This window comes from Pseudorasbora parva, chromosome 18, assembly GCF_024679245.1.
Source record: "Pseudorasbora parva isolate DD20220531a chromosome 18, ASM2467924v1, whole genome shotgun sequence".
Classification (NCBI taxonomy): Eukaryota; Metazoa; Chordata; class Actinopteri; order Cypriniformes; family Gobionidae; genus Pseudorasbora; species Pseudorasbora parva.
The window spans coordinates 11,997,736-12,024,539 of record NC_090189.1 but is presented as its reverse complement, the minus strand read 5'-3'; the positions used below and the strand labels follow the sequence as shown (position 1 = coordinate 12,024,539).

General features: G+C 36.7%; 1 protein-coding gene across 5 annotated transcripts; it reads right to left on the bottom strand.

The window, feature by feature from the left end:
• Window positions 1-6,052: 6,052 nt before the first annotated feature.
• On the bottom strand, window positions 6,053-26,176 carry alpk2 (alpha-kinase 2). Of its 5 annotated transcripts, none has more exons than XM_067423625.1 (13): window positions 26,025-26,176; window positions 23,527-23,590; window positions 20,388-20,504; window positions 16,790-18,988; window positions 13,915-15,418; window positions 13,249-13,402; window positions 12,609-12,739; window positions 11,608-11,646; window positions 10,838-11,136; window positions 10,645-10,733; window positions 8,974-9,191; window positions 7,592-7,640; window positions 6,053-7,376 (listed from the first exon to the last, which is right to left on the bottom strand). In XM_067423625.1, exons 4-13 carry the CDS (start codon window positions 18,956-18,958, stop codon window positions 7,175-7,177), a joined length of 4,854 nt encoding a protein of 1,617 aa, XP_067279726.1. In that variant the 5' UTR covers window positions 18,959-18,988; window positions 20,388-20,504; window positions 23,527-23,590; window positions 26,025-26,176; the 3' UTR covers window positions 6,053-7,174. The 5 variants fall into 5 exon arrangements, with proteins under 5 accessions (XP_067279726.1, XP_067279725.1, XP_067279729.1 ...); XM_067423624.1 differs by lacking the exon at window positions 26,025-26,176 and adding an exon at window positions 25,155-25,379; XM_067423628.1 differs by lacking the exons at window positions 11,608-11,646; window positions 26,025-26,176 and adding an exon at window positions 25,155-25,379.
• Between the last annotated feature and the right edge of the window lie 628 nt (window positions 26,177-26,804).

Sequence of the window (26,804 nt, the reverse complement as noted above, 5' to 3'; positions counted from 1 at the left end):
TAATGTTATTTTATGGAAAAAAAACAACAATTATACTAAAATAAATTTTACCAAATAAGTCTAGTATAACTATCAGAACAGCAGTGATGTGTGAGCTAAATTTGGCGACAGTACAGTGTATTAGTCAAGTTATTAAATATTTTTGACTATGAAAAAATCATAAAAATGTATACAAAAAGACATTTCCCCAGAATAAGTGTTGTAGTTTAACTATCAGGACAGCAGTGATGTGTGAACTGAATTGGGTTACAGTATTACAGTAACGTTATTAAATATTTTTCATTATGAAAAATCATAAATTATACAAAAATGCATTTCCCCCAAATAAGTGTTGTAGTTTAGCAGTGCAGTGTATTACAGTCAAGTTAATAAATCTATTTTTCATAATAGTCAATTATTAATGTTTTTTTAATAAAAAAAAAAAAAAAAAAACTATAATACTGAAATACATTTCCCAAAATAAGTGTTGTAATTTAACTATCAGGGCAGCAGTGACGTGTGAGCTAATTTTGGTGACAGTACAGCGTATTACAGTAAAGTTATTGACTTTCTAGTGATGCTTTTTGAGTTTTGCACTTTGCGGACGGTCCCTTTGAATCTGCCTGTCGGCCGTCTGCGCATAGAGATCAGTGTAATTCATCCACTGCGGAGGAAAGCTTGTTTTGAGGAAAATAAAGTTGTAGCGGCTGACTACGATTGAAAAGAGGTGCTATTAGTGCAGTAACAACGTTTAGTGCTTAAAGTTATTGATCCCAGAAAATCAGAAATACTTGAATATGCAGTCAACTATTTTTTCCTCCCATCTCATATTTTTCCATCAACATGTTAGACTTAGAATTTCTTCCCATTGATGTTATGGTGAATGTTGAAAACAAATTCATGGTATTTCTACGTCTGTAACTGCAATGTGGCTTGGACATTCCCCCACGTCTATTCCATGTTTAATTTGAAGAAGTTGTCAGAAGTTGAAGAGAATGCCTTTTTTTTTTTTTTTTTTTTTTACAGATATGCAATGTTACATGTTCTGTTGATTTGACCTGTTTCAAAGCTGCAGGCACCGCTAACTGGGTCAAATCTGGCAGCCGTTCAGTCTTTTTAATCTAGTTCAAGGCTGTTTTGACTTCTCCGATTTTATGCTTCTATACTTAAACATTAAAAGCCTACATCAATTATGAAATCTTTCAAATTATTGTCAAACAAGGGACTGATTTATATTTTTACTATACATAGGCATATATAATACATTTTGATTTTTATAATTTTTTTATTTTATAATACCAGATTATGAATAAACAATTGTGATATGTATACATAAATTAGTCATTTACATTCACTACTTTTAAAAGGTTGGGGTCGTTAGATAATTTAATGATCCAAAGCTGCATTTATTTGTTTAAAAATACAGTAAAAACAGTTCAATTGCAATAATGTTTTACAAATGTATTAATGTTTTTAAAGTATATTTGTTTTTGTTTTTTTAAAGCAGCATTTTCAGTCTTGAGTGTCACATGATCCTTCAGAAGACTAATATTCTAATATGCTGAGTTGGTGCTGATTCGGAACATTTCTTATTATTTTTATTTTTAATGTTGAATATTTTTCTGCTGCTTCAAATTTAATTATAAAAAAATAATTTGTAACATTATAAATCTCTTTATTGATGATTGAATACATCCTTACTAAATATACATATTAATTTCTTAAAGATTTCAACAACAAAAATTTATGTAATTATATTACAAACAAATGTAATAGACTTTATTTTGTATAATTTAAATCAAATAAAAATTATATTTTTATGGTAATATTTTATTTTAAGGTGAAGTAGTTCAACATGCACTTACTATAGTAATAACATGCACAATTACAACTAAACCTGAACCAAACCGTAACTCTATAGTAAGCACGTGTAGGTTATTCATATTACACATAACTCAGTATTTGAGTAAGTACATCACCTTAAAATGTGAAGTGTTTGTAACCTATTATTTTTATGCGCTGGGAAATTTCAAGTGTTGGTTGATTACAAGACAAAATAAATCTGTAAACTATTTTGGTTACACTTTATTTTAAGGAGTTCATGTTTGATTGTAGTTACACATTTAAGTACTGAGTAATAATAATTAATACATGTGCTTTACAATAGGGTTAGTGTTAGGATAAGGGTTTGATTTAGGGCTAATATTATGTAATTATGCATAATTTGTAGTAACAAGGACACTGTAAAATAGTGTTACCAATATTATATATTATGAATTGCTTATTATTTAGTGAGTTAATTATGCTTTTATTTTTACAATACAAAATGATGATTAATATGCATTATATTTCTTTATATGATGACATTTCAAAAATAACTTTAATGGACAAATGTGCATAAATGATTTGACACACCAAGTAAAAACATATATACATATACATAAATACACACGCGCATGCATGTGTGTTTTTACTTAGTGTGTCAAATCATTTATGCGCATTTGTCCATTAACGTTGCTCAGCATCAGAGCTGTACACATGGCATGAGGCTCTGCTAAGCGGTGAAGGAAACACAGTTCATTCACACATGCAATCGGCCAGCTATCAGATCCAAGGACAAGCAAATAAAAGCGGCTTGCTGTCCTGTACACTTTATCAAGTGCTCTCTTTCAGCAATCACAAACAAGTCCAGCTCCAAACTCACCTGCACACAGCACGAGCTTCAGTTATTGTAACACTGCAGCAGTCCTGACTGCTTCACTATGTTGGAAATTAGGTAAGACGGTAATGTTACATGGATTTGAACAGAAAAAATACTGTCCTGTAGTGTCAGTATAATCTTTATTTTGCACCTGCTAAATATTATGGCTTTAATAAAATTAAGAATAGCCATATTAGCCTATATTTTAATCACTGATTCAAGAGCCTAACAAAGCATTTCAGATCATCTCACTTACATGGTTCCATGTGTCTGGAGCATTTTATTGAGAATGCTTACAGAGAACAGCTTTTCAAAAAGGTTTTTCTCTTTTTTTTCCTCCAGGTGTACTTGTAGGTTTTGGGTTAGTGACCTCGCCCCCACGTCACTGCGGATCAATACTTCTCTAAGCTTATCACAAAACTGTTTGACTAAACCCCCTCTAATGTACATATAGGGAGGTTAAAGGAGAGCAGAAGTACCAGTCATGGCAAACTGTTCAGAGACTGGACTTGTTTCTCGTTTTCTTGCAGACCGAGGATCGTTGGAAGAGACTATGTGAGGAAATGACAGTGTGTGAGTGTATTATACATAGTGTTTGAAGTTTAGCAAGAGAGTATTTTGTGAAGTGTTTGTCTTTCAGTGCTTCTCAATATTCCTAACGCATGGAGGAACACGTGGATCAGCCATCTATACAAAGTCTATGGCAAGTCAACTTTATTATTATTTTATATATACATTTAAAGTTTTATTTTACATTTAAAGTTTTATTTTATACGGTTATTTTATTTCCAGTAACAAATGTTTTTTTATAGTTTATGTATAATGTTATAAATGCTGTTCTTTTGAACTTTTTCATCAAATACTCCTGAAATGTTTTGGTTTCCACAAGATATATTAAGCAGCACTGTTCTCAACATTGATAATAATAAGAAATGCTTCTTGAGCATCAAATCAGCATATTAGAATCATTTCTGAAGGAAATGTAACTGACTTCATAATGCATATTGTAAAATGATGCATTTAAAGGGTTAGTTTACCCAAAAATGAACACTCTTTCCATTTACTCACCTTCATGTTGTTTCAAACCTGTATGAGTTTTTTTCTACTGTTAAACACAAAAGATGATATTTTGAAGAATGTTTGTAACAAGCAGCTAGAACAACCATTCACTACCATAGCATTTTTCCCCAAGTGAATGGTTGTTCTATCTGCTTTGTTACAAACATTCTTCAGCATATCTTCTTTTGTGTTCAGCAGAAGAAAGAAACTCATACAGTTTTGGAAAAACATGGGGTGAGTAAATGACAGAGTTTCTATTTTGGGGTGAACTATCCCTTTAATATCCCAAATTTAAATAAATTAAAAAAATGCGAGTGGCAATGGAACCATTTAGCAGGCCCTTAAAGGTTACTTTTGCCGCGTTCCAGGCAACCCGTAGCCCGCGTTTTTCCTACCTTTTACCCACGAAAGTGCACTGGAACGGTAGCCAAACCCCTGACTTCCCATCCGTAAACTCGTACTAGATCGATGTACTTTCCAATTACCTCCCTAACGTCATATAGCCCGCGAAACAACAATGGCAGAAAGACGTACACAAAATAAATTGACAAATATACAATTAACATAAAATAAAAGGTATAACAGCTTCTCTTGCCTTATGCGCCGTTTTTTCTCCTCCATTTCCCCCAAATAAGCAAGAAGGAAGCACCTTTGGCGATAGAAATGATTGTAAATGAGCACAAGCTCCTGTAGCCTACTGTCCGCCATGCGTTGTTTACATACCACAATTCCTTGCGCTCAGGTAGTTTGTCGTGACTTTGCCTGGCTGGGACGTTACAAAGTTGTGGTTTAAATTTGTAACTTATACGGACCTATGATACGGACTCAAAAACCTGACTGGAACGCAGCAATTAGTTACATGTGCATTTTAAAAAATTCACACACAAAAATGCAAGATCAATGGGTGGTGGAGCCTCTGTGGAATTCCCCAGATCTAGGGCCCAAACGATAGTTTAGAAGAGCCCAATCAGCCCATCTGCACTGTTCCCAGCAGCGTCCACCCAACTGACCGACATCGATAACATTTGCACACGGTTAGACTGAACCAGCTACTGACTGTAAGAGAAAGAGGCAAAATGACCAACCTGTCCTGGCCTTGTTCATTTAAGTGCAAGTTGCTAATCAGAGGTTCATTTTGAGGGTTTAGATGAGATCACAAGTCTCTGAAAGCAGAAACGCAAGAAGAATTCAATATTAGGATCGTTTATTTTATTTTATTTTAAATAAAACTACTGTGCTAGCTGTCATTTTTTTAGCCCTAATATAAAAGTATATTGTTTACCTATCACAGGTGATAACGACTTCTGGAATTAGCAAAAACAAGGCTGTAAACCTACAATGTGAACTGTGTGTTTGTCGTCCTCCTGAGCTGTGGAGTGTGACAATGGTGTTTGTATCCTCTGTCATCAAACGCCATTATCACACTAAATAGCCACGGTGAGACCTACCGAACTCCTCCGCCAATCAGCAGCGCAGAGAAACAGGTGACGTCACAGGCTGTTGGATTCTATTGTGAGAATATGAAACACCTTTGTTCGTAACTTTAAATGAATGTTAGTATGAGTTTGTGTACGGTTGATACATTGGCATCTGCCAAAAATAGATGTAATAGATCATGTCTGCCATGTGTGCCTACTGACCCAGTTGCTGTTATTAGATTATTATTAATGAGTCCGGTATGCATGTCATTTGACGCTTCCTTCGTATTGTATTGGTATGTGGTCTTCATGACAATAAAAGTTTTTAAGTGTTTAATGGATAAAAATGTTATTTGTAACATTTGATTTGTTATTAAAATCAAGCCAATATACCCCAAAAAGAAAAGCAATATTTATTATTAAACAATGCCATTCAGAAAGGCCATTCAAAGCCAATACAAGATAATTGTGGTTCAGGCAAACCAAAAATCTTATAACCTTCAATCCATATTTACTAAGACTACTAATACTTCAATATAAGACTATCTAGATTTGCATAAAGCAGCTAACATCACAGTTTTTAATTTCAGGTGATTCATTTGTGCGGTTCATTAACATTAACAGGACAAATATGTTGCTTCAAACGTGTGTTTATATATAGTACTGAGGCAATAAGTCATTTGACTTTCAAAGGATGATGGAAACGTGAAGGTGGGAGGATTGTCATTCTTCCTGAGGCAAATCAACAGCTGTTTACTAGGGCAAGTGCACAAACTTTTCCATAGCATCATATTTACCACCTTATCCTACCTTCCCACAGACAAACAGAATAGAACATTAAAGTAAAACTAAATACTAAACAGTAAAATAAATAACAATTAAATGTTACTTTGCATTTTAACATTGAAAATGAGCAGCTTCCAACATTCAAATCTAGCAGTTACTCTACCATTTTTCCCCCATGTTGTACATTTATCTCAGTCACAAAGTAAATATCTATTAGTAAATAAATAAATAAATCTATTTAAAGGGATAGTTCTCCCAAAAATGTAAATTCTGTCATTAATTACTCGCCCTCGTGTCTTTCCAAACTCGTAAGACTTTCAGTCATCTTCAAAACACAAATTAAGATATTTTTAATAAAATCAGAGAGCTTTCTCTCCCTCCTTTGACAGTTATGCAACTACCAGTTTGACGCTTCAAAAAGTTCATAAAGAGATCATAGAACGAATCCATATGAATCGAGCGGTTTAGTCCAAATTTTCTGAAGAGACATGATCTCTTGATAAGATATGATGAACAGACTGAATTTAGGCTTTTATGCACAAATAACAACAAATCAACTTACACATCAGATATACTAAACAGAAGCTCAAGCATGTTTGCTTGATGTTTGAGTACCAATGAGGTTCATTCTCATGTTACGCAACACGCTTGAGATTCCATGGAGGTGAGTGATTAATGACAATTTTGTTTTCCATTTTTGTGTAACATACTCGTTAAGCTTAAGCCATTAGATAAACTCTAAAGTAAATAAAGTCTAAAGTACTATCATAACATACATTCATAATAACATGGAAACGTTTACAGTTCTTTGTAATTATTCTGGCACGTCTATTATCGCCTACAATAGTGCCAGTAGGCTAATAATAAAGAAACAGACGGCAGCACCACTGGCACGATTATTAACTTTTCATCAAAGCAAATCAGGATAAAACACTATAGGCTGATAACTTCCTATATTTCTTTGATTTTAACAAAAAAATATTACATCAATTCTTTCACAATCCACTCACCCCTTAAAAAAACAAGTCAAAAATGACTACAAATCAGTAATAAGCTCAGTTATAATAGCAGAACTCTCAAGAAAGAATTAACCTCCCTACTGTCCTTACAGATGAATGTCATCTTACATTTAAAGAAACATCTCAGAAACACGTTTGTCCCTAAGCAAGACTTCATTGCTAAAACCCGCAATCACTATTTATACAAGCAAATGTTCAGGGCTTCTGTCCAATCAGGATTTGCCATTCAGGACAGGGCTGAATGTTTTTTTCTTTGGCACGTGTTGTGTCTTTGGCTTTGGGGGGGCGACGGTGCGTTTTGGCTTGGGCTGGAGGGACATCAGGCCCAGTAGCTCACAGTACCTGTTACACTGATGCAGAGCTTTGAACTGATCAATGAAGGATGTGGCACAGTTTCCCCTGAATCCCTTGTAGCTGTAACAATAAAAAAAGACTTTCATAACTACACATTTTTTGTATTATAAATATTTAAATATCACTTAAATAAAAGAAATGGATATTTAAATAGTTTATTATTTAATATTTACTATTATATGATCAGTCTATGATATTTATATTTACATATTTAAATATATTATTATTATTAAACATTCTATTATCTATATTTATATTTTTAATTCAGAACTTACCCTTTTTTACAGGTGGCAATCCCAACATCTGTTAGTTTCATACCAACTCCTGTGCATGAAGGAGAAAAATGTTCTGTTTCACTACATAAAGTAGTTCATCTGTACTGATAATGTCATGATGAGCTAGGGGTGGGCGATATCTCGATATTTAAAATATATCGAGATATTTTTTCAGCTCGATATGGATTTGGACATATCGTACATATCGATATATTGTTAATATTTAATTCTGATTCCGCCACTTTGCTTGTTTGCCTTCTCTGTGTTGTGCTCGCGGAGCCTCGCGCGCCTCCCGCCTCTTGCTTTGTTCTCCCTCCCCTCGCGTGTTGTCTCATTGAACACGGCTGCTTCCACAACCAGGGGAGGATTAGTTATCATGTTGACAAGCGCGCACATTGTTCAGGACTCAGTTTAGAGACCATGTTTTCCTTCTAACACAACTGCTTGATAAAATTCATAAAGAAATATTAATGTTCATCATAGTTCAAATCGCACGTTTCACCCACAGTCAGGTGATTGACACTACTGGTGCGAGACGCGGTCGCAATCATGCCAGTTATGATCTGTGTCTAACTGATCGCATAGTTTTCGGTTAAAATGTCAAAATGGTCGCATATCATTTGAAAACATTTAAAAAGTATTGCAATATCATTACTATTATTATTTTGTCAGCTTTATCACGGGATTATGATGAATAGGTCTATTCACGTTTTAACCAAGAGGGAAAAACGCGACATCCCGGGTGTCCTGAGACACGCGGTGCTCTTCTGTAAGTTGTACTGTATCATATTATCATATAGCCTACCTTCTGACATTCATATTTCGTTCTGTAACTGGAAAAGAAGTGAAATTCAGCTCATGTGTAGCCTACATGATCTGCATGATGAGTTTGAATTGTCAAACTCATGACAAACATCACTGTTTGAATTTTGATACACATTTAACAGGAAATGGTGTTATGACAAAATCTGTTTATTTATATCTCAGTCATGCCCCCATCTTTCTGCAAAATGCTTACTGTTTACTTTAACTGTAAAGTAGACTGTAGAGTCTGTAAAGACTGTGAGAAGGCAATATTATTTATTTTCTTTTACAGTTAAATTATTATTATTTATGTAATCAGGGAGTTTTTTTTTTTTTAAATGTCGCAAAAGCACTTGACTACCTCTTTGTACTTCAATTTAAAAAAAAAAAAGTTTTTGTGGTATTTGGCACATTTGTTTTTGCTGTAGTTTTTAGGGGGTTATTTTTCCTGTAAAGATATCGAGATATATATCGTATATCGAGATATAGCAAAATATATCGAGATATATTTTTTGCTCCATATCGCCCAGCCCTATGATGAGCAACACGTTAGCATCAAATTAAAGTTCATTAAATACCCTGCATATCGGTGACCAGCAGGTTGCCCTCTGTCTGTGTGTAGACCCAGTGCTGAAAGGCACAGCATTTCTGTCCCGCCTCAGAGTCTCTGCGCATCAGGTTGATCTCCTTCCCGTCCTTCACAGAGTACTTCACAAAGTCTCCCAGCAGCTCCTCCTCCAGCGTGGCGTAAGGGATGTCGTTAGACGGCCGGTGCACCAAATAAATAGGGATGATGCTGGGAATTTAAGGAAAGTGTTTAAAAAAATACTGATGTTTACGAATGCTGATGAATTCACTTTCTAAACAATTTTTGCTGAATTTTAAAGTGTCCAAGAGCTTTAAATATTGTGCACTACCATTCAAAAGTTTGGAGTCAGAAAGATATTTTTTTATTAATTGTTTTTATTTAGCGAGGATGCATTCAGTTAATCAACAGTGACAGTAAAGACTTTTACAATGTTGCAATTCTATTTTCTTTATAACATTCTATTCATTTAAAGGGACCTGCATTTTTTTTGCCGTTTCCACAAGAATATTAAGGGGTTAGTTCAACCAAATAATTAAAACTCTTTTATCATTTACTCACCTTAATTTACTTCCAAACCCGTAAGACTTTTGTTTATCATCAGAACCCAAATTAAGATCTTTTTGTTGTAATCTGAGGGCTTTCTGTCTCTCCATTGACAGCTACACAACTACCACTTTGACCCATCAAAAAGTTCTTAAAGAGATCATAAAACAAATCCATATGAATTGAGCGGTTTAGACCATATTTTCTGAAGAGACACAATCGCTTTATACCCTGAATAGATTTAATTTAATTCAAAAACAGAAGCTCTTCTTAATGTGTGAGAACAAACCTCATTGGTTCTTGCTGATCTCAAAACGAACCTCTTTGGTTCTTGCTGAAGATCAACCGTGCTTCATAACCAAGAATGAACCTCATTGGTCCTTGTGGAATTTCAAACGTGCTGAGCAACCATGAACAAACCTCATTGGTTCTTGCGGAAGCTCAAAATGAACCTCATTGGTCCTTGTGGAAGTTCGAACGTGATGCGTAACCATGAATGGACCACATTGGTCATTGTGGAATTTCAAACGTGCTGAGCAAACCTCATTGGTTCTTGCGGAACAGATTTAATCTGTTCAAAATGAAGCTCAAAATGAAACTCATTGTATCTTGCTTAAGCTCAAATGTGATGCGAAACAAGATACAACATCAATAGTTTTCGCACGTCAAGCAAGCATGTTTGAGCTTCCGTTTATTATAACTGATGTGTGCGTTGATGAATATTCATATGTAATTAAAAGCCTAAATTCAGTCTGTTCATCAAATAATGCGATTGAGTCTACAGAAAATGTGGACTAAACTGCTCGATTCATATGGATTAGTGGTAATTGCTTAACTTTCAATGGGGGGACAAAAATCTCAGATTTCATCAAAAAGATCCTCATTTGTTATGAAGATCAACAAAAGTCTTACGGGTTTAGAATGACACAAGGGCAAGTAATTAATGACAGTATTTTTTATTAAGTATATTTTGGTTCGATACCTTTCACTTTTAATTAAGTGTACCGTACGTACAAGTTTGCCAGTACTTTTTACAACTCACATGACAAACATAAGTGTGTGATGTCAATATTGTGTAGACAGTAAGGAGACAGTTGGAGAGTTTTGAAATACTTACTCTGGCAGCTCTCCAAATGATTCTGCAGACTTGGCCACACTATTGTACGCTTTAATATATTCCCTTGCGGTATTCTGCACATGACATTCCTGGTTAATACAGGGGGAAAAAAATCAGTCTCAAGTTAATTTCTTAAATTAATTCATTAAGTTTAATCTTAATTAAACATCTCCCTGAAGACACATATTCTCACCTCCACAGCCAGACTGTAGTTCTTCTTGACAAGTTCCTCGATATTTTTAGTCCCATAGCTGATGCCGTTGTGGACTTTCAGGACGCAGGGATGGCCGGGGTTGAATCGTGGCAGATTGCCTTCTCTAAGAGTAGTTCTGAAAGCCTTGCGGTGCATGCCTTCGCCGAAGTGGACCTTTTCAGTCACAATGCTAGCGGGCTGATTCTCTCCAAAGTACTGTTCTGAGAGAAAATCCTCCTTAAATAGAAGCGGGCTGCACTGGATGTTCTCCTCGTCTCCGTCCACAACCCTGGGTTCAGCTGGGAGATTAAATAGGGGGAGAACTTTTGTATAACTAACCAGTTACACCCAGAAGCCTTTAAAAAAAACTGTCAGATCTGCATAAAATAAAATGTACCTCATAACTTGGGGTTACACTTTATTTTAAGGTGTCATTGTTACAGTATAATTATATATTTAAGTACTGAGTAATATAAATGAACTACTTGTACTTACTATGGGGTTAAAGTAAAGAATAAGTTTTCGTTTAGGGTTAGTTGCATGTAATCAATACATCATTTACTGTTACTGTACTTTGGTAAATACATGTAAACATACAGCTCTGGAAAAAATTAAGAGACTACTTAACATTGATTTTTCAATGTTAAGTGGTCTCTTATTTTTTTCCAGAGCTGTATGTAACAAGGACACTGTAAAATAAAGTGTTACCTAATTTAGCTTCTCAAAGGATTTTATATTCTTAAGAGGACATGAAATTAGGGTCTGTTTACCTGGCTGATCATGACTCGGAATGACTAGTTCCATTAGCACTGCAATTAAAAATGTAGACGGTTAAGTCAATGTGTGCAATAAGCTATCTGCCATTATTTTACTGAATGTGAGGATTGCTTTCCCAGACACAAATAGAAACTAAAATGAAGAATACATACACTACGCTTCAAAAGTTTAAGGTCAGAAAGATATTTCTTTTAAAGAAATGTATACTTTTATTGAGCAAAGATGCATTAAACAGCAAAAGTTGCAAAGTCATATTTTAAATAAATGCTGTTCTAACTTTGTATTCAAAGAATCCTGACAAAAACGTATCATGATTTCAACAAAAATATTAAGCAGCACAACTGTTTTCATTATTTCAAATTAATAATCAGTATATTAGCAGCAAATCAGAATATTAGAATAATTTATGAAGGATCATGTGACACTGAAGACTGAAGAAACTGTGTAAATTCAGTTTTGCCATCACAGGAAAACATTATAAATATAATATATTTAAATAGAAATGTAATAATAATATTACACACAATATTACTGTTTTTACTGTTCTTTTCCCATCAAATAAATATAGTTATACTGCTAAAAAAATTGTGGAAACATCCTTTTTTTCAGGATTCTTTGATGAATAAAAAGAACATTATAAATGTCTTTAATAATGACACTTTAGATAATTGGATTGCATCCTTGCTGAATATTGTTTTTAAAAAAAATCATACTAATAGTAGTATGGTATGAATTGTATTCGTGCCACACATGCATAAGAATGTACTAAATTGTTGTATCAAATTCAGTAAGCCATTTTGGAAGCAGGAAACTCTTGATCCTGCTTACTTTTTTCCCGGTCTATTTAATCATTCTCCCTGCTGAAGCTTCAGAGCGCGAGTTAAACATCCTGCTGTAACTTTCTGCTTAGTCATGAAGTGCATCAACAAATTAAAATCTCAATTTATAGCCTCTTAAATCAGATTATTCTGGGAAGCAGCCTTCCATGTCTTACCCTCAGATGTGAGATGGTACTCTGAGGTCGAAACAGAAATGTTGCCGGCATTCAGACTGCATTTGTACAGCCCTAGATCTTTACTGCAAGCTTCTAGGATTGTCAATGTAAAGCGGCCGTCATCCTTCTCTCTGCAGAAACAAGAAAAACCTAGTAAATCGATAATTCTTCACACATCTGGGAAAATACTTTCAATTACTTAATCAACTGTCAAGGCCCTACAGACTAAATGCATTGGTCTATGCACATGTTCATTGCTGAATCCCTTATACAGTATATTTTCAGTTACAGCTTACAAAACAACTCAGAAGGACCATTCTGTAAAGCAGAGGCCTGTTTGAGAGAGTCTGAGGCATAGTCAGCATTTAGCAGGAATGAATCACACGGTTATGTAAAAGGTTTATTTCGCTCCCACTCCAACTCATGGCTGAATCACCAGTGCTCTGGCGTTCAGTCAGGTCTCTGCCAAAATGTACAGCAGATTTAAACAATAACAGAGTGCCACCAAGTGGTAAAAAAGGTACGATGATGTTCTTAAAAGATGTCATCTTAGTTAACTAATTATATTTGGACCCCAGTCAGATGATAAACCAGGTATAAGGTAAAGTGGGGACTGATGTGTAAAGTGGGTTTTTCTTACACTTTGTTCATCTCTGACAGCACTGTTCCCTCTTTAGTCCATTTAACGGTGGCATCAGGTGGTATGGGACTGAACTTGCACCAAAGTAGGATGTTCTGGGGGTCAGCAGGGACTGGGTCAGCCTGGATCTCTGAGACTATGCAAGGAACCACAACTACAACAAAACATAAAATATGTAGTTTATAGACTTTTTTCAAATATTATAGTGCACTTATAGCTGCCATGTATTCCTCTTATAACAGCTTAAATCACCTAAGGTATTTAACTGGTCTCCCTAAGGTAGCCAAGCTGGTCAAACCAGCTAAAACCACCTTAACTAGGCTGGAAGTCCAGCTAAATCAGCTTAAACCAGTTAAGACCTGCAAACCAAATCAGACTGGTTCAAGTTGGAGTTTTTTTCCAGCAAGGTTCTGACATTTCTCACTCTGGTATAAATACACAAGGTGTCCAATCCTGTCCCTATTGTACAGAGTTTAGCTCCAGCCCTAATCAAACACACCCGAACAATCTAAACAACGTACTCAGGATTACTAGAAAACCTCCAGACAAGTGTTTTTGGCCAGGCTGAAGCTAGACTCTGCAGGACACTGGGCTTTTGTCGTCTTTAAATCTTTTCTAATGGACTGACTTTTAATTCTAAGTTGAATAAGAAAGCATTTTGAGAACCTTCTTTGGGTGTTGGAATCTTCTGCTTGACGGCCTCACTGTACGGTCTCCGAGTCACATCTTCTCCATCTTTTCTTGCTTGGCGGAAAATTGCAGGCAGCTGTGGCCTCGTCCTTATCGGAACTGCGTTTGCAATTCGTCTGCGCTTTATGTCATCATTCAGCATGCTGGGTAAACACATGCTCTGAGAATCTGAGGTGCACGTCTTATTTTCCATCTTGGCTGTGTTACTGGCATCTGCTTTGAGTTTTATAGGGACAGCTTTCTGAGTGGCATTTACGCTGGCAGGGTGCATCTTGGCCCAACTGGGTTCTACTTTGGGTCTCACTGTCATAACTTTTTGAGTGCTATCTTTATTAGTAATATCCATTTTGGTGGAAAGATGAGATGCTGGTTTACCCAGACCATTTGACGCCACCTTCACCTCAAGGTTCTCTGTCTTGCCAATTGTGCTCTTCTGAGTGTTCCTGCTCCCCATGTTAGTCGGTGGATCATTCTCTGGTTTTGGCGTCCCGTGTTGCGCATGCTTCTTTTTCTTTTTCCCTTGGGTTTTAGGAACAATCTTTTCTGTGATGACGATGGTTTCTATGACAGTAACTGGACGATCTTCACAACCAGCTTCTTCTGAGTCTTTCATCTGCTGAAGATCTTGCTTTTTTGATGTTTGAATCCCATGTTGCTGCTTCTCAGCTGGTTGTTCCTTATGTTTAGAGTGTGTTTTACCATCTAAGGAAGTCTTGTGAGGCATATTGTCTGTTTTAGGTAGTTCCTCACAGTTTGACAAAGGGAAAAGACTCAAATTTCTGGGTTCCTCCAAGTCTAGAGTAACATACGCAACACGTTTGTCCTCAGACACCATAAAATGCTCTCCTGTGAGTAAAATAAACTTAGAAAGCTCTTTGCTGATGTCACACGTATCATTGTATTCTGATTTTCTCTGAGTATCCTTGATGGAAGGCTCATCTGAATCTCCACCGGATGAAGATGAAGACTGCTCAGGGCATGTATAAAAGCGGTCTTCAGAAGAATTGTCACTACTGACTGATTTTTGATTACTCTTAAGGTGTATCTCATTAAAAGTCTCTTTGGGAGGAAGATCTAGATCAGCTTGTGGATTGTCCTCTCTCAATAAACTATGATTGAGGAAATTATTTCCAGTACAGAGTGGAGCAAACGGCATAATAAACTCTGGAATTGCATTTCTTTTCTCGTCTCTTGGCTTCACGGTACAGTCCTCAGAGTTAGAATGCACAAACGATCCATTTCTCTCAGCACGTCCCACCTCTGAAGACACGTGAATGTCCGATTGAGAGGGACATGTGCATAGGTTCACATTGGAGCCGTGGCGCCGCTCCTCACCACTCACACAGCCAGTTAAATTCTTGTTGCTGGTGTAAGCTGAGATCTTCGAAGAAGAAAAGCTGCTTTGACGTTCCTCCTCAAAGGCCAACCCAAGTACTGAAACTTTGTCTCCAGTCACCTCCACCAGCGTATTTCCCTCCTTCTGAAAGACAAAAACATGAAATGTCATGGAGAGAATCGGGAGACAATAAAGACATCACAGAAATTACATAATTTGTATAATTTACAAGTCACAATTTAGGCCTATGCTCATCCAAACTGCATGTTATTGTTTGTTTACATACCTCACTGAGGCGATGGTCTGCCTAATGCAAAAATGCTCTCATGTAGAAGTCTAAAGCCACATGTGGTTGTCAGTGGAAGTGATCATCTCTATTATAGTGATCACTGCCACTGTGTAAAGCAGGTGAGCCAATCACAGCTCTCCCACTGCCTCAGGGGTCTGTGGGATTGGAGAAACTGCCGTACAGTACGACACTGAAGTTGCAAGCAAGGGTCGTATTTCTACCCTCAGCTGTGCTCGTGCCTCTCAACCCCCTGCCTCACAGTTCCTCTTTTGCTCTCTGGTCTATTATCATCTACCACTATCTATAATTAGTCTGCATTTATGTTTATCAATATCTTTCTCTGCTCCTCAGATTTCCTCAGCAGCCACAGCAGTCTGTCATGAATGAGAGAAATGGGGGAATGTTTATGTATTAGTGATTGTGTTTGAGCCATACTCTGGGATGAATTTGTAAAAAAATTGCTCTAGAAGTCAGATAAATAACATTAACATTTCCTGAAAAGGGAGAGAAAATATAATAATACAATTTAATAGAATTTATTTTATTATTTAATTGCAGGAAAATGTGATTCACATGTAGGGATATGTTTAGGTTTAGTCTCTAATTATTATAATTAGATTAAGTAAGTTAGATTAGGTAAATGTGTTTGTATGTGTGTGTAAGAGAGATTAAATAATGCAATTCAAACTGAAAGTGTTCAACATATGTAAGGTCTATTGAAGGAAATGTTAAAGGTGACTCGCTATTTAAGATCATGATCTGTCACAGTAACAGGTTAAAGACTTTTACATAATCAAAACGGTCTCTGACAAAACTGTCAAAAAATCCCACGGTGTTGCCATAACACCATGTTTTTGGAGATGCACCAAGGTATTCTTTAAAGTACAGTAGCTTGTTAATTCCATGGTATACAAATACAGTAATCATTCTGTAAAATTCAGTGTTCGTGTGATGATCTCATCACTGAACTAAGGGAACAAAGGTCAACTTCTGTTTAATTCTAAAACCGTGTAGTAGTTACATTCAGATTCAGCTTTTAAAATACCTAAGCTCAATATGAGGTTATTTCAGTGTAAGTAACCAAAACTAACCTTTAGGTTCATTTAAAAAATTGTAAAGTGTAACTCTCTCAATGCAAATTGTAAAAGATCTAAAGAATGCTCAGTCAAAACACCAGAGTCTACATATGCCTGTGCATTGCATTTGAAATATGCTAGTCATCTCACCTTTGAACTCCAAAGCTCTCCAGAGGTGTGCTGGCTTCCATATAGTTTGGCATTGAACTCGTTTGCCGAAGACATAGATGACTTGGATGCATTAAACATATCCATGGCTGTTTTCTTTTCTGGTTTAAGCGATTCAGTCTTAACCAAGGTATCCAACAAACTCATGTTGTTCTTCATCGTTGTATTGTCCCGACTGTCTGCGTCTAAATGAGAAGGAAGTCTCTCTTTATCTCCTTGTTTAAAAAGAGTTCCATTAGTGTTATCAGATTCGACTTGTCCTCTACTTGAGGCTTGACCTGGTTCTTCTGGTTCTAGGAGGTTCAGGGACAGACAAGCCTGTTCAGAGTTGTTTGCATTATGTGGACCTGTCCTTTTCTCCAAAATGTTGTCCGGGATTGCCATACCGTGCTTAGAACCAGAGCCTGAAGTGTTAGCACTGGTGAAAGAGTCTTCTGGAGAGGTGTTAACTGCCTGGAACCAGTCTGAAAATGCGCTAGCCCAGCTGTCTGAGGACGACCACCTCTCAACAGGTGGAAATCTCAGCTCCCAGTCCTCAGCGTGGTGGTCAATTGTAATGTTCTCTCTCCTGGGGCAGTCTGAGGCTTTTGTGCCTGAGGCTTTTGTGTTGTCTGGATGGGCCATAAGGGGGCTGGGAGAACATGAACGACCCCTCTTGTCAAAAATAGCACCCTCATCCTCTTCACCTGCCAAGAACTGGTAAGCGTCCAGCCACAACTCACTACCAGCCTCAACGTCACGTTCCGTTCCTGTGAATTTTAAGCAAGTGTCCTCTATCTCCTCAGAACGTTTACCTAAATCTATATTCGTGACAGGTGTTGGGCAGAGGACCACTTGTGAGAGATCCTTCTTCAGCTGTGGTGTTTCAAGCATGGATTGGGGGAAGAATGACTCAGAATTACCAATTGTCACACTCGGTTCATGGCTACATGCCGCCAATGATTGCACTCTACTGCCTTCCAATGATACCTTTGTATCAATCATTCCATCAAGAATGAAATCATCTGTTCCGTTGGATTCCAATTCCGTTACGTCATGTTCTGAAACCTGACGAAGATTCTGAACCGTCTGGGTTAAAACGACGTTTGAGCAAAACTCAACATTTGAGGAAGCCAAGTCTTTATTTACAGTCTGGCTGTCATTGATAGGCATGTCAGCTGTTTCCAAGACGTTGTTTATCCCCAAAGAATCTAATAATGTGGAGGCATCTGTTAAGATATTTAGAGTGTCTGCTTCGTACAAATTGGCCAAACACATAGGGAAGTCAGTTATCGGATCTTCCAACTTTGGTGTCTGGGAATTTGTATAACAGGCACACATGAAGTCCTCTGCAATGCCATGCATTTCTGGGTAAGTTTTATAGGTAGCCACTTCCACTTCCACTGCTACATCAATATCTTCAGGTGTATCTTGGCAGGTCTGGATGAATGATTCAGAGGAACTTCCATCAATCTCATTGTTTCCTATCAAGAATGGTTGGTCATGGTTTTGCTCACTATTCATTACATCAGAGACGGTATCTAACAAGGGATGATCATCCTCAGTCATTTGGCTAACCTCAAGTCCAACACTTTCATACGAGGAATATTGGTTTAAAATGGTGTATTGGCCCATTTCTTCTTGTCTGTTGGGTTCTGTTGAAGATGGAACTTCTGGACTCATTAAAGTGCCTTGAGCATCATTTGGATCGTTTAAGTCATTATGATTTCTGTCTATCGTATTGTCCACGTCCATAAGAGGAATTAGGTCAGGGTTGTTAATGCTCTTTGTGATATTGCCAGTCTCCATTACAACACCAGTGTCGAAGTCACAATCATTGCTTTTATCATCATTTAGATTATTTATTTTCATTTCAATCAGTGCTGTGTGATCCAGGCGCTGAGTTAAGACTAAACCACCTTCATTTTCTCTTTCCCCGTGTCTGTTTGGACTATGGATCTCAATGGTCCTGCCCTGGCACAGAACTGGCAGTAATCCTGAGCTTTCTGAAGCAGGATCAGGCTGTTGATCAGGGATTGGATTGAAGCTGCCGTCTGTCTGGTTGTGCGGGGCATGGGCCGGCTCATCTTGCTCTATAGGCACTGAAGCGGGGGAAGATTTGACAGCATCTGTGTCCAAGAGCAGCAGATTGTCAACCCACTCAGCTGTCATCTCTCTCTCTGGATCACTGCGCACACGTCACTGCACGAGAGGAAACGGAAAAAGAGGGGGGAAGGGGGCAAGGAACAATTAGACACATAGAAATTGAGAGCTGAAGATCATTAAAAAAAAAAAAATTCAGCAAAAATATACCGTGGCACTAATGTGGCTTTTAGACATGGTATTCTTTTTAGAAGTTTGGGTTAATGTGGGGTAATACTATAATACATAAATGTGTTTATCATTATCTGATACTATTAATACACCATTGTTCAACCACAGTATGTTTTGTAAGACATCATGGGCAAAATGATGCATGCCCTATGTTTAAAAAAAAAAAGGACATATTCTTTAAACAAGATAAATATGAGATGAAAAAATCTTGAAAATATCTTTCAGGGAACATTTTTCATATTGTAATATTTAAGAACATTTTCATATTTTATTACTTATTTAATGTTAATTTTATGTTAATTATATATATATATATATATATATATATATATATATATATATATATATATATATAATACTTTATAAAAATAACTTCAATTAAATATTTTAAATATGTATTAAATAAATGATAAAACCAAGATCAGAAGATTATTTAATCCTCAGTTTTTCCATTATAAATAACCTGTATTGCTGCATGAAGCTGTTGTGCTACACTGGAAAACTGACTGACTGATTGGTCAAATGATTTTCCATTCAGATTTGTATCAAACCATGTGTGTGAAATTTCCATATGTGATTCCCACGTCAGAGCTATCAGATGAATATGGCTCAACACTGTTTTTCCTACTCGCATGATTTTCTTAAGCTACTCTTAAACTGTCATCGCGTACTTCATAAATCTGTAAGACTTCATAAATAACTAAAGAGACGTAATAGAAAACATAAATAAATAAGGTCAATCATTAAGGTCAATACTCATATTCAACAGCTGACTCATTTAATATGCATTCAAAACAACAACAAAAGGTTTGGTGTACCTATTCAAAACCGAGGCATGAAAATAAAAATAGACATAAAGACAGAAACAGTGACCTTTAAAAATACAATTAATCAATTAAGAAAGATTAAATAAATAAACAAAATATAAAAAATATTTTGTATTTGAAGTTAAGATAAAACCTTACAACCTTTGAGAGTCCATTACCTTAACTAGAACACATCTGTCATGAGAGACCATCCAAAAATCTCACTCTTAAAGCAGACAGCTCTCGGCATCAGTGTCCTGCTTTCACAACCGAAACTTTGTCCTAGAGAAAATCCCAGTGACAAAATCCCACCACCCTTTTTTTTAATCCAAATAGGCAATTATACTCAACAGTGATGTCTGTCTGGAGAATATGAGGTTCACGTAAAGCCGAAAGGTCTTGGGGGTTTGGGGAGAGAGTTTATTTTTAGTCAACATCCCCCTTAGTTTAAAGTGGGTTACCTGATAGCAGAGACATGTGCCGTGCCTGACGATTTATCACTTCATGGCTATATTTGCCTGCCTTGCGATAATCAGAGTTGACAAACATCACAACGAAGATCTCTGAGGTGTATTCATCTGCGGAGCCAGAATGAGATTATTACTGTCAGAACAGTGGAAGGGAATTTGACATTGAAAGGTATTTTAATGCCTCTCAGAGGTGGTTGGCTGAGAGTTTATCCTGCATCAGTGTTACAGGCGCAGACAGAGAAACAAGAAAAGTGTAAAGCTCCACAGGGAGGATCTGATCTATGAGCTCTGATGCAGAGGAAGAAGACTGCTTGGTTCTAAGAAGAACCACGTAGACCCCCTACTATCCATCACCTTATCCTCCTATTCAAATGCTCACTCTCCAGCACACACATCTGTAATCTGAGTTGGCCTTCCCAACAGGTGCATTTGATTCGAGGAACAGTTATGGAAACTTTCTCTCTGTCTAAACACCTATGTGAACTGATTTATGAAACTGTGAATAAGCAGCATACTTTATCTTTTTTGTTATTAAAGGTGCCCTAGAATGAAAAATTGAATTAACCTTGCCATGGCGAAATAATAAGAGTTCAGTACATGGACATCACATACTGTGAGTCTCAAACACCATTGCCTCCTACTTCTCAGGTAAATCTCGTGAATCCAAAACTCCACGGGAAAAAAAAGTGCTTCTCAACATAAACCCAACCGTGACGCAAGCGTTGGGGATCATTTATATGCATGCCCCCAACATTTGCATCTGTCAAAACATATTCATTGTCAGGCGGAACTGCAGCAGAATCATCAGGTACAAGCTGCTTGCATGGACACACTTTATGTTCCAGGCTGTTCAGGAGACCTGAGGACTTTACATATCCTTCCCACAGATAAAAAATGTCAACAGTCATGGTTGATGTTTATAATCCGATATACCACAACAATTTAATTTGTCCGGCCCATTTTAAGCAAGCTTCACTCAGCGTCTTAAAATGAAGAAAAGGGCATCTATATTTCTGCAAGCAGTAAGTAGTGATTTTATCCACTTATTGACTGTTTAAACAATTTCTGATTAAATTGAAAGTTTCTTAAAGAGACAGCATTGTCTAGATATCGCAAGATGCTAGTACAGTAACAATAGGAAACTCCAAGTACCATACAAAACTAAATAGTGTGTGTAATGACGAAGGTTAATATTATTTTGTATTACAAAATACAACCATAGATACTTTGCTAACAGATCGTTCACTCGATCCTTCTACCAAACGTCACCTTTTTTTCACCATATAAGTTAAAACGACAGTCATTTGACAAGGCCATTCATTTTGTAAAAATATAAGTTATATATTTATATTTTTGAGAACTGAAGTATGGTGTTAGTCTACATTGTGACTAACGTTATATAAACATGCAATATCGTTGACGAAAAAAGACAAGTCTAAAATGTAGACTGAATGACACTTTAAGCAGAACATCTCAAATGGAGATTGATAAAATGCAGCTTACTTGTTTATTGGTGTTTTCAGTTCACATGGTTGCCAGATTGGACATGTTTAGGTAAAAATCGGAGAGTATACGGGTTTCTTTTCACAGAAAAGCTCTGTTTGGGGGATTGAATTACTGAAATCGTTTATCCCGTCCCTTGGATTTAGCCCTGTTAATGGTGAGTTTCCAGACCAAACATCTTGATGTGGGTCTGGCTTGTCAGGCTACACTCTCTGCTCCTGTGTCGGCCCTCGCAGCTGCTCTATGTGCTCTGAAAGGGAGGGGTGAGCGTTGGGGAATGCAACTCACAACTTCACCGCTAGATGCCGTTAAAATTCACACATTGCATTGTCATGTTTAATATCTCCCTTCATTTATAAGTGTGCCTCTGGATGCAACAAATTTATCCCACATACTCAAGCTTAGGGTTGGCACAGGTTAAGAAACCTTTAAGCTTTGCAGGCTTTTAAAATCACGCTGAGGTTTCAGTCTTTAGAATGTGTTGCCTTGTGATTGATCCCTGTGGAAACATACTGTCTTCAATCCTTAAGTGTCCTACTGCAAACCTCAGAGGGCGTAAAAACCCCTGGCTCAGAGGTCTGTGTCCCGAGACCGGGTCATGAACAATGCACACACTCGAACGTAAGCTTTTACACATGCAGATACACACACACACACACACACACACACACACACACACACACACACACACACACACACACACACACACACACACACACACACACACACACAGACATACACACAAAATATATATACATACACACTGTTTCCATGCTTTATGGGGACGGACTTTCCATAGACATAATGATTTTTATATGGTACAAACTGTATATTATATCCCCTAACAGTGACACAAACCCATTTCAGAAAACTTTCTGCATTTCTACATTTTCAAAAGTATAATTTTGTATGATTTATAAACTGTTTTCCTCATGGGGACCAAAAATGTCCCTTCAAGGACAAGGATTTTGGATATTGCCATCTTTGTGGGGACATTTTGTCCCATAATGTAGGGTTTGCCAGGACACTCACACACGTTCTACTTGTTTACATTTTCACAAAAACTTTAATTAGTATGATCCATAAGCTGGTTTCCTCATAGGGGCCAAAACGTTTCCCCAAAAATGTCTAGTATTACTATCCTTGTCCCCACAATGTAGGGAATACCTGTACCACACACACACACACACACACACACACACACACACACACACACACACACACACACACACACACACGCACGCGCACGCGCACGCGCACGCGCACGCGCACGCGCACTCTACAGTTCAAGTGGTGTGACCTTAGTTCCCCATGGAGCCTCACTCATCAGTTTCCACTGAACACCTCTTAAAACACACACACACAAAAACACACGTCTATAAATGCAGACTCCTCTCATAAACAGTCAAGCAGATTACATTACACAAATCATCACACATATCTTTCTGTAGAAATAGATATGTGATGTTGTGCAAAGAGGTTAAAAAATGGGTTCAGCATTTAATATAGCTATTTATTGATTTCAAAACTAAAAAATACATTCACAAATATTTCTTTCACATTGCTATCATTACCATTTCTGGCACAGTCACTTTTCTTTTTCACAGCAAGAGACATTATTGCTTACCTTCAGTGAAACACCTCATAGCTCATCTAGGGAGGTTGACGGCATACATTCTGAGGTTTTGACACTGTAATAAAACACACAACTGACTGTTACATCATTCATATTACATCAAGTGCGGTGTATTATTTTCTGATACATTTATGTGGGTCATTGACAGCATTGTGTTGATACAGGAATAGGTGTGGACAAGCTGTGGGTCTTAAAGTTAGCATGACCATTCCTCTGTGTTTAACAAGCCATGTTGATGTTTTGAGTGCGTGTTAGTATGTGTTTGAACAGTTGCTGGGCAGATACGAGCCAAAAAGACTAACAAGCACACACATCTTGTCTTGAGGTGAAGACCTAACCAGTTGTTTTACACTAATAAAATACCAAGTGTTGCTTTGATGCCAAACACACACACACACACACACACACACACACACACACACACACACACACTCATAAACACTGATATGAGGACTCGGACATCTTTAATTTGTTTTCTTGGAGGCCGCAATGTCTTCGCAGTCACTTCAGAATAGAATGTTCTAGGTTATATGTTATGTACGGTTTTGGAAAACAGTTTTCTGACGGCAGCATAGTGTACTGAGAATATTAGAGGGAAATACTTTGACATATATTATGGGTACTGAGACATTATCTCATATATATATGATAAAGAATGACATTTTTATATATATATATACTTACAGTAATTATCACCATGTAGCACTGATGTCGGCTCTTGTATTCTTATCAAAGAACAGAGTCAAAGCACTTCAGACATGTGTGCTCAACAATGTTAAGAACAGACTGCAGGGCTTGACAGTTGATGCATTACACTAAGTGAATAGCCTTCAAATTTGTATTAAATGAAGGTTAATCTCATCATCAGTTTTAGAACGATAAAAAAGGAATACACTGTAAAAAGTGATCAGCTGACAACTTAAAAAAATTGCCTTAATAAGAGAGACCCACTGCCTTAAAATTATTAAGTAAATAAACTTTGTGTAATTGAAAATTAAGCTTTGTGAACTTGACAATTCCATATAACTTAAAGGGATAGTTCACTTTAAAATGAAAATTCTGTCATCCTTTACTCACTCTCAAGTTGTTTCAAACCTGTATGAATTTCTTTCTTCAGCTGAACACAAGGGAAGATATTTTGAAGAATGTCAGAACCCAAACAGTTAACTGGAGCCATTGACTTCCATAGTAGGAAAAAAAATACTATGGAAGTCAATGGCTCCAGTTAACTGTTTGGTTATGTTCAGCTGAAGAAAGAAATTCATACAGGTTTGAAACAACTTGAGGATGAGTAAATGATGACATAATTTTCATTTAAAAGTGAACTATCCCTTTAAAGGAACTGTATGTAAGAAATGTATTTTTTTAAAAAAATCATAAAATGTCACTAGACATTAAGAAATCATGTTAATTTCAAATACCATATCACTGACAACAGTAGTCCGGCCAGGATATTGTCATAACTATTTGTAAATTGTGAGAAAATCCCCCTTTTAACCAAGGAATGCTTTACTCTTAGCAGTGTGAACAAGTGTCACAGCAGCCGCTCAGCGAACGCACAGAGTAACGTCATAACATCATTTTCAACACATCTAATATGATAAACTAAGCTGGTTTACCTCATGACAGGAAAAGCAGAAATGATGCCGGCGACGGTGCCATAATAAAAGTCCCGCTGCTCGCGAGGCGTGTTGCATTCATCTTTACAATCGCTCGAGAGGTCTTGCTCAGCTTCTTCAACATTCGGTACTGCTCTGCTTCATACTACAGTAACGTTAATAATCACATCCATGAACATGATTTCTGCATGAGTCCTGATTCTTTTCCACCGGCTGTGAGGTGAAGACCACATGTCCCAAGATTCTGAGCTCAAAACTTGGTCATCGAACTACGCTTTGTTTTGAATAGGCGCCCTCTAGTGGACGGAAGAGTTACATAGTGCACTTTAATGAAATTGCCTTAAAATGATAGTAAATAAATTAAGTAAATAAACGTTATGTGTAATTGAAAATTAATTGATGTGAACTTGACAATTACATATAACTTGTTTTTTGTTCAATTACCCACAAAGTTTACTTAATCATTTTAAGGTAATTCATATTTTATTAAGTTGCCTTGTCATGTCATCTGATAACTTTTTACAGTGTAAGTTACAGCTTTAGTAACTGATATTTTCAGCATACAAACACCATATACAAACAGCTGGTGATGCTATTTTTTGTGGGGTATTAGAACTAAATCCTGGATCACAGATTAATGTTAGTAAAATAAACATTTTACGATTATCAAATAAATGAAATTTTTCTTGCTTGTTTTTTTCACAAAAAAATTCCCACACTAGTAACAGTTAGTTTAAGAGTAAAGTTAGGGACAGGTGTGGTGGTATGGGTTAGTTTAAGAGTAAAGTTAGGGACAGGTGTGGTGTGTGGGTAAGTTTAAGGTAAGTTTAACATAAACCAAAAACATTTATATTCAAAATGAAAGATTACCTGTCCAGCAGAAATACAGACAGCAAGGAGTCGTTTTTCAGTCCCTTGAGGTCCCTCAGTTCTTCCCATCGTTGAAAAGCCACGCCGATATTTACTTGTGTTTGATTTCTTTGTTTATCCAAAAACTTTTTTGCAATGCCTTTTCTTGTACTGTCTTCCTTTTTTGCATTTTGAATGCTCTTTATCTGCTATTATTTAACCTATAACTAGGTTTCGTGCATCTTGAAATGCTCAAGCGGTGAAATCAAACGGTGCGCGCCGCGCACGTCCTGTAGCGTAAGCTGTGGTCGCCATGGTAGCAAGAGAGAGTGACAGTCGTCCAAGCCAATCACTTGTTTCGGCCCGAACGAAAATAATGAGCGGTATTTATTGTAGATTAAAAAGTATAACATATAAAGAAAGTTTAAACAAATTTTTACAAAAGTGTTTTAGATCCTACCCTACCTTTAGGCCACCTAAGTGGGTCCCAAATATTGACAAAAGTTTTTAAAATAGAAGAAATACAAAATTTAATCTCTTAATTCATTACTAAGAGGATGTTTCATATTTACAGTTTTTTTTTTAAGTTATAGTTTTCATTGATCAAAATTGAGTAAAGACTTTTATGTTGTTACAAAAAATGCTGTTCATTTACACATTCTGTTCATCAAGAAAGTGTATCATGGTGCTCACAAAATTCATAATAATATGCAAATGTTTCTTGATCAGCAAATCAGCATATTAGATTGATTTCTTAAGGATCATGTGACTGGAAGACTGGAATAATGCTGAAAAATCAGC